Genomic DNA, 9217 nt, shown 5'->3' on the forward strand with positions numbered 1-9217 from the left:
ATTTACATACCATTGCCGTCGGGAGGAAATCACCCAACTCCATTTTATGTCTGTGTTGGTTAAAAAAAATATTGAACCAATGACAAGTAGTAAAAATTGTTTTGGACAAAACCTCTTAACTCCATTGGACCTTCAAACTGTCTGCTAAAGCAGCTAACTCCACCACCGCTCATGGAATTAATTTACAATATATAAAGTCACAATACCAGCTTTGATGAGGCAGTAACTTTGATGAAGCAAGCAGTATTGCTTTATTCTCAAAATCAGGGGCTTGTGTTATGCACCCTCAGAATGGGATATACAGTATTGCAGAATGCTTAAAAATGTGAATTATTAAGAGACAGATTACTTTATCAAATGTTTTAATTTATCTAGTTATTTAATGACTCGTACTGTAGAAATATTTATTTAAATGTTTTGTTTGTAATTGTGTATTGCTGCTGCCTTTCGTAGCCAGGTCACGCTCCTAAAAGGTGATGTTAAATCTCAATGTTAACTATAAATAAAACACAATTATTCCCCTGCCTCATATTGTAATCACTGCGTGTCTATCTATAAACAAAATAACTCGGAATAGGAATGATGACCATTTTACTTGTTTTAACTTTATTAACAAAATTATTATTCAAACTCAAAGATATAAAAAGTTAACAAATATACTGTATTATAAATGTCCCCTTTTGTTTACATAACATATATAAAAATGTAAAATGTATCAAACAAATAACATACCTTAAATGAATTCTGAACGTTTTTTCGAACTGTGAAATGTCGACAACACAAAACACTTCAATAACTCAATACCTCTCGGTGGTACTAAAACGTCTCATTGTATCCGTTTGCTCCAAACAATAACAAAAATGGACTCCGGATACAGAATGAGAATACAAATCAAAAGGAGCCTAGAAGTCCATGACAGCTGTCTCCTGTCATGGACATGTACGTGTCCAGCTCTCTGTCCAGCTGTCTCTTGTCTCTGGACATGTAGTTCTCCAGGTCTTTGTCAAGGTCCTCCTTAGTGGTGACCTCTGACTTCCACCTGGGGACCTTGGTCCTAAAGCTCACCCCTCCTCCACCTGTAAGCGCAACAGGGCTGCAATTAGCCAATGCTAACCAAGTTAACAACTGCACATGACATTACACAAAATAACTACTAACATAATTAACAGCTCACCAACAGTTCAACCCAGACATACAGGTCCATCTCAATGAATTAGAATATTGTGTAAAAGTTCATCTTCTTCCGTAATATAATTAAAAAATTGAAACTTTCAAATATTCTCAATTCATTGTGCATAAAGTGAATTTAAAACCTTTTTTGTTTGAATCTTGATGATTATGGCGTACAGCTCATGGAAATCAAAAAATCCTATCTCAATAAATTAGAAAATTTTACGAGACCACTAAAAAAAACGTTTAGATTTTTTACGAGAACTGTCGACCATCATCATGTTTGCTTTGATAACAGCCGTAAATGTATTTGTATTGTCTTATGTCTTACACCTTCCTCTTACAATACAACCTAGATTCTCTGTGGGGTTCACGTCAGGCCAGTTGGCTGGTCAGTTAAGCACAGTAATACCATGGTCAGTACACCAGTAACTAGTAGTTTTGGCTCTGTGGGCAGGTGCCAAATCGAGCTGGAAAGGAAAATTTGCATCTCCATGAAGCTTTAAAAAGCTCTAAAAAGTTGGCTGTGATGAAACCACTGTTATATCAGATCCTGTGTCCAGGTGAGACATGACCTTTGACACCACCTGAATGTATAATAATAGGCCTACAATGTCTAATACAACCACCCTAATTGTATACTGTAAATTGGATTAACATACTCTACCATACAGATTGGACAAAGTGACAATTTATTAATTAAAAAAAAGTTACATATGGCCACTTTAAACCATATGTTTCAATGTCTCACCCACTACTCGCCCAAAATGTTTCCTCATGGTGGTGCTATACAATTGAAAATAGTGCATTTATATAGTGCCTTTATCCAAGGCACTTTACATAGATTGTGCATTACAAACACCCATTCAATTTCACACACATTCCTACATGGCGGAGGAAACCATGAAAGGCACCAACCTGCTCATCTGGAGCAATTAGGGGTTCATTGTCTGGCTCAAGGACACAGTAACTCTGGGGGAGCCTGAGATAGAACTGGGAAATTGCCAGTTCCCAAGTGGCCAATACCCCTGACTGGGCCACTGCCACCTTCTTTACATTTCGGCAGATGACTTTGGAAGTTGTAGTTTTCCCTGGATACCCTGGCTCATTCAGAGTCCCATCCTTATCTCCATCTAAGTCTTTGATTAAAATCGAAGTGTGGGTTTTGAAAAAATATAAATTGAAGCCACAGTGATTTATGTCTTACTGTAGTACTGTACTGTATGTACTGTACTGTGTGCCCAAAACATTTACAAACTTGCCCAGTGTTTGGCATGCCTTCTACTGGGATGCCTTTGAGGTGTACTTCTACTCTACTTAGTCACTTTGTAGATTTGTATTATTACAAAACATGCATTAACCACTTTATCCCTATATACTTTGACGCGTTGTGAGCTTGTAAATCTCCTTATTTTCAAAAGATCTTTGATTCTGATCACTTGTGAAATAATACATTTATGAACTTACCCGAGTTGAACTTTGCGTCCTGTCTTGTCTCTGTTCTCTCTGCCCATGGTTTCTGGACTCTCTGGTATCTCTTGTCTAAATAAAGTGAGAAAAAAATTAAGAACTTAAATGATCAAGTTGGATGGAAATATTTTAGTATTATAGTAAAACACTGCACTAAATTAACCACATTGACCCTAGCGTCCCTATGCTGGGCATTGGCAAACATTCTCAGAACACCGCAGAATTACAAGCTCACAACATGCCAACTCAGCGTATGAGCCGCATGGCTTGGGGGCCGCAAGTCGTCCGGTAAGCAACCAATCCCAGGGGTCTATCTAGCGCACTGTAAAGGTGATAGACTCCCGCGTTTTCGTCCGATACCGACAATAAGTCTCCAAATCTTTGTGTGATAGGCACTTAAATCCTAGCATGAGGGGAACTATACTAGTCAAATATAGCAGATCTACAAGCTCACAACGCCTCGCTGCAAGGGGCTGTGAGCTTGTAGAAGGTCAAGTTAACTAAGTATTGAGGGTTTAAGTAGTAAAATGTCAGAAAATATATATTACAGTACATGAACTCAACATACACCGATGACTAAATATATATTACAGTACATGAACTCAACATACTGGATACATAGATGACTGGTGCTGTCAAAGAAGTCTATGAAGATATATATGAAATCTATGAAAAGGTTTAATCTGCAACAGAATTGTATATAACATGTAATGTAGTGAGTGTGTCCCTGCTTCATCTCGGCTAAGGGGTCCTTGGTCCCTGACTCTTTATCATACTTGATAAAGACCTCACGGTCGAAACGTTGTATATTTGTTTGCTGCTGTGTTGCTAATAAATATCTCCGGAGCATTCAAAAGTGAGTTGCGAGGCCCCGCTTTATTCTGTAATAGATTGTACACACATACACCATTATGGAAACTTACTGCGGTGCGTAGAGTTGCCATACCCAGCTCCCTTCCACCACAGACCCCCCAGAGAGAACACGCGGCCCCTCAGCCAGGAGCACTGGAGCCAGGGCCTGAACCAGGACTTGGACCCCCCCGGGTAGCCCAGTCTGGTCCACACCGGACCGCGGCCTCTGGACCACGCCGAATGGCCAAGTCTGGTCCACACTGGTCGGCGGTGTCTAGGGCACACTGGCTTGCCCAGCCTGGACCGTACGCCGGTCCTCCCCAGGCGCTGTGTCACACTCTGGAATAGGGTTGTCACAATGATTACATAATCGGCCAATCGCAATTGTTTGAGATATTAGCAATTATTTTTGTAATAATCGTGTCCATGTCCAAAAATGTCATACATAAAGCAATAAACGCAGATCTACAAGCTCACAAGTTATAAGCTTGTAGATCAGCCATTTCCGCCAATTTAAATCATTAACCGCAATTTTTTGTGTGACAATTAATTCAACTTAAGTGTAATCTTGACAGCCCTACTCTGGAAGAGACAGAAAAAAGGGAAAGTACTGCAGATTGCATACTGGATGAGAGCCCAGGTGTGTGTAGCCTATGCATCAGGTATTGTATCTAATTCACCATTTTCAAAGGTCTCTGTGTAAATGTTTGTTTTTCGTTTTCTTTCTGAATAATGTTGCTGTGTTATGATAGTGTGTTATGTGAACAGACACGGAGTCAGTCTGTTGATACTAAGGCTGGCCAGTAGGAGGTGCCACATTATCACACAGAGCCAAAACCAGTGTCAAATCAAAGCAAAAACAGGCCACATTGAAATAGGGAACAAGTGATACAAGGAATGATCAATGCTAGAGGGTGAGGTGGAGTCTGAAGAGCTGTGATGAGAAGTGAGTCTGCAGCTCAGACCAGTCTATAAAATAACTTTGAGCTGCATGTATTTTTATTGAAAGTGCTTCACAAATAATAGGACTGTACAGTTATAAATCAGTGCTATTGGACATCTTTATGTCTGTGTGAGGGTTTTACAAATATTTAACAAATGAAAAGTATTTAAAAAGCGCTTCTGACAAAACCTATTAACTCCATTGGATCCTTGGGTAGTGATGCAAATATAAGGACACCGGTATCTGACAATGTATGAAGTCACCATACCGACTTTGATGAGGCAGTACTGTGACAGCAGAGATATATATCTATACATTAGTATGATATGAGCACACACACACACACACACACACACACACACACACACACACACACACACACACACACACACACACACACACCTTCTTCCTGGGTTGAACAAAACGTCCAGGGTTCATGTTGAAGACCGGGTGTTCACAGTAAGGGTCAGAGGTCATGGGTGAGTAGGCCTGCAGCAGCTCAGAGAACCTACAGTGGATTCAAGCAAAATAACATCTCACAACTGAAAACACACTAGCGCTCGCCGCTGTGTTTCATAAACAGTTAGCACAATGTGTAGAAGTAAGATGTTTTGGAAGCTATATTGACGCTAAAGTCATCCAGACCAGCCCTGACAAAAAAGGATAGTAATTTATTTGCTTTCATGAAATATCTGAGATCATTGGGATTTTCTGGAAGATCGAACATGCATTCTATTGCTTTGTTTGACCACTTCAAATACTCTTTAATCTTGAAATAACGAAGAACTGAAAATAGGTTACACACAGGCATTCCGAAGCCCGCTATTCCGATGCACCGCCATTCCGACACGCTCATTAACCCTGTCCCAAACCCCAACCAGTAACCCGCACGCGGAAGCCACGTAGTCAGAATGGCGGTGCGTCGGAATGCCACTCTGTTCCCCCGAAAATTGGCCATCTACAAGCTTACAACATGTGGCAGTGCGACGTGTTGTAAGCTAGCGTGTACATAGCCTATTTTCGGTGCATGGCATGCTTCCATAGAAGACTTGCTGGCCTCTATGGAATCCAGATGACTGAAATCAGTCGTGGCGACTGAGAACTTAAATCCATGAGCCTACAGGACATGTCAACAGCCAGCACAAACACTAGTGTAAATAAATACATATACTAACAGTCACCAGCTGACACTAGAACCTACAGCACGTCAGCTGTTAGTCGTTAAGTGTATCGCTCAGGGACACTTATCACTGGGTGGGCTGGGATGCGACCAAGCAACTTCTCTATGCACTGACTAAGCTATATACTCAGCTTATTGGGTATGCTTTCATTATTACTGTGCAAACAGACTGAAATGCTCTCTCTGAACCACATGAAGTCTAGCGTTCCTATTCTGGGTAGTAGGCCATTCTGCATAAAGAACAGATCTACAAGCTCAAAACGTGTTGTCTTGAGCTTGTAGAGCAGCTGGTTTTGGCAAAGAGATTCGGTGTAGAGGGAAACGAGGTGACCATGTATAGACACCTGGGGGACCTCAACTTAAGTATGCAGTGCTTAAGGGGTTAAAAACTAAACTCAAAGTCCCCTTGAGTAAGTATTCTGCCTGTGTGTGTGTGTGTGTGTGTGTGTGTGTGTGTGTGTGTGTGTGTGTGTGTGTTTGTGTGTGTCTCACCGATCATTTAGTGGCACACTCGAAGAACCTCTGATGACTATATCTTTTGGTTGGGCCATCGTTTAGCTCGGCTCCCCCAGTGACACTGTGGGATAGGTGACATTGGTGTTACAACAAATGATACGTAGCTTGCGGAGTTAGTTCAGTCAGATATACTCGAGGGGTTTCATGCTGTGCTCAAGGGTGCATACATATACTCAAGGGGTTAATATGCTGCATTACTATGGGGGTGTATTCAGTGTGTGCAAGCATAGATATAAAAAAATATAGATGACTCAAAATCTCTAACAGTCATGACAATACAAAACAAGAAACAAACAAACACAAACAACAAAGTTATTAATACAACATCAGCGCATCAGATACTAACTGAAAACATTAGAGAGTGAAAACAAAGCAACAGCAACGTGGGTCTTCACAAGGAATCTCGTGAAATCTTTGCCCTCCCTTGAGCACATACGCTCCAGAGCCTATGTAGCAAAAATCACACCCGTGTGAAGTAAGTGGTGCAACTCTGTATGGGGGTCCCCGGGGGGGGGGTACCCTCCACTGTACTGTACTGTACTGGCACACCCAAAATCACCATATATACAGTTAATATGTGCATGTGTTTGTTTGTGTGTTAGGTTGCACACAGGTGGTGAAAAACAACCATGCTGTTTCCGTGCTCAGACCCACCCACCCACACACAGTCACTTAAGGAAGTGGTTGCACCACTTAAAAATGTAGCAGAGCCGAACGCCAAGATAAAATATGATATGCACATATTGTATTCTCCTTCTATAATAAATATTGGTTAAATCTATTCGTGATTTATCTGACTGAAAAGGTGTTACGTGTCAAATTGCCCGACTCCAGAATGTCGCTGTCGGGATCGAGGATGCTTAAGCATACAGTATCTCACTTAAACTGGCACAGATATTATACACTACTACAGTATTTACAGATATTATACACTACATCAGCCAAGAACCTGGAATAACTGTGAAATATCTATTTAATGAAACAATAAACAATTAACAATTATTTGAGCAAAAGGCTCAACTTTGTTGCCCACCGGCACTGGGTGGGCAGTGACCGAGGGTCACAGAAGTTATAGAGACCGGGACAAAACTCCTAGGAATAAACATTGCTGTAGGGTGGAAACCTTGTACGTCCAAAACCTTACTTTTTTTATATATATTTTAGAAACATTCTGAAAACAGACAATCTACTTGTAAGCTCACAACCATTTTCACAACTTTTCTGTGACACTCAGTCTATTGTATGATGAAGTAAGGCATTAATAAACAAGATTTATGCTTGACAGCAACTAAATGTACCTTCAAATGAGCCAACAACAAAGACACGTGAGGGTCAAAGGTGTTCATTTCAAAGACACCAAATTGATATGAATTATTATTACTATTAGGCCAGTGGTTCTCAACTTGTGGTCCATGGCTTGAATGTGTATTTTGGTAAGAGATAATTACCTATATGTACAAGAATTCTGGACCAAATGTTAGACAGGCTATAATTTGATTAAACATCGATTATTATTATTTTTCAATTGATTAAATCGATTAGTTAATTGCCTGTTGACCCTATGCATTAGGAGGAAGATTAATAATCAATGCTTTAGCAGCGTAAACCCCCTCAAGTATGCATGCATAGTAGGCACTGCAGTAGCACATGGCGTGTAAATAATAAATATCGTTCATCTCTACATTAATCCAAATCATTCATTACAGACATTCGTGTGGCTCACATATACATACCTTCAATAGGACGTGATGGATACAGCAGGTGCGACGTGATTACAGCTTGTACTGTAGATTATCTGTTCCTTGGCAAAGCATATGTGATAGAGAGTGTAAATAATTAAGCTAAATACTGACAGCTGGTCTGGAGACACGGGAGTTGGACGACAACATTAATCATTATTAATAGTAAGTAATCATCAAGTTACATTTAGTATTATTAGCTCCATAAAGTGCACGAGTTAAGCTAACCACCTGTGACTGAATGCTAATGCTGGAATGTCGTCCGTCTGATATTACATCAAAATCAAATTACACCTAATATAACGTGACAAATCACGTTCATTCAAACTAAACACGTTCAGCTCGACGGATAAAACTTGTTAAAACCAGAATTCAACTTGAATGACTTTAATTCCAAACGTAGGCCTACTTACTTTGAACAATTTGTGGCGATATATGCTGCACTTTTACCTGACTTCAGTGGTCCGTCTCCTAATGTGGTCCTGTCCTGTTGTGTTGATTAACGTCATGACGTCATAACTCAGGCATTCTCCTCCCGTCTGCAAGATCCATGCTGCTTTGAAGTATATAGCCTACTGTACATTTATCATCATATCTAAACAGTGGTTCTCAACCAGTGGTCCAGGGACCATGTGGTCCTTGAGGGGGTTCTAGGTGGTCCCCAGCTAACTGATGATACTGATAGCTGATGATGGAGATTGCTAACCAAATTGATCCTTATCAGCTGACCCATCACCTGACTGTGAGCTGTACACAACCCGTTAAGAAGAATGTTCATAAGTTTATCTTCATACACAATTAAAATGCAAAGTAAAATGAAGCCAAATGGACCCATTTGATTTCATTTTACGCTCTCAAGAGTTCAATTATTAATTAGAGAATGTAAAAAGAATTGTTGTTTTGTTCAACGTGTGCCTGTTATCTCTCCTATAATAATGGCACCACATCGATCCAGCATGGAATTGTGGAAAAAGCGATAACAAGGCTATGCATCAATCAAAACAGTGCAACAAAGCCAACGTGACACAGGGAGAAAGGTAGTGGAGGTATTGATGGCCCGTCTTAGGACCAAACAACAGTCCATGCATGGTGAAGTTTTGTTTAACAGTGATTAGGAAGGTTTATTTAGCAGATTTTATTTTTGGCTCTGGTCTTAACGAGGTGGTTTACCACAAGCTGTCCTGGCCTGCCAATCAACCACAAAGCACAGCCATATACACACACACACCCGCACCCGCGCCCACGCGCACGCACACGCGCACACACACACACGCACACACACACACACACGCGCACGCATGTACGCAAGCCCACGCACGCACACACACACACACACACACACACACA

General features: G+C 40.7%; 1 protein-coding gene across 1 annotated transcript; it reads right to left on the bottom strand.

The window, feature by feature from the left end:
• Positions 1-891: 891 nt before the first annotated feature.
• LOC308318667 (uncharacterized protein) lies at positions 892-6166 on the bottom strand (the record flags this gene model as incomplete). The annotated part of the gene is made up of 5 exons (XM_080768291.1): positions 892-1076; positions 2638-2712; positions 3564-3831; positions 4838-4943; positions 6108-6166. 5 exons carry the CDS (start codon positions 6164-6166, stop codon positions 892-894), a joined length of 693 nt encoding a protein of 230 aa, XP_080624417.1.
• Positions 6167-9217: the final 3051 nt, after the last annotated feature.

This window comes from Protomyctophum bolini (assembly GCF_963924005.1).
Source record: "Protomyctophum bolini genome assembly, chromosome: 7".
NCBI lineage: Eukaryota > Metazoa > Chordata > Actinopteri > Myctophiformes > Myctophidae > Protomyctophum > Protomyctophum bolini.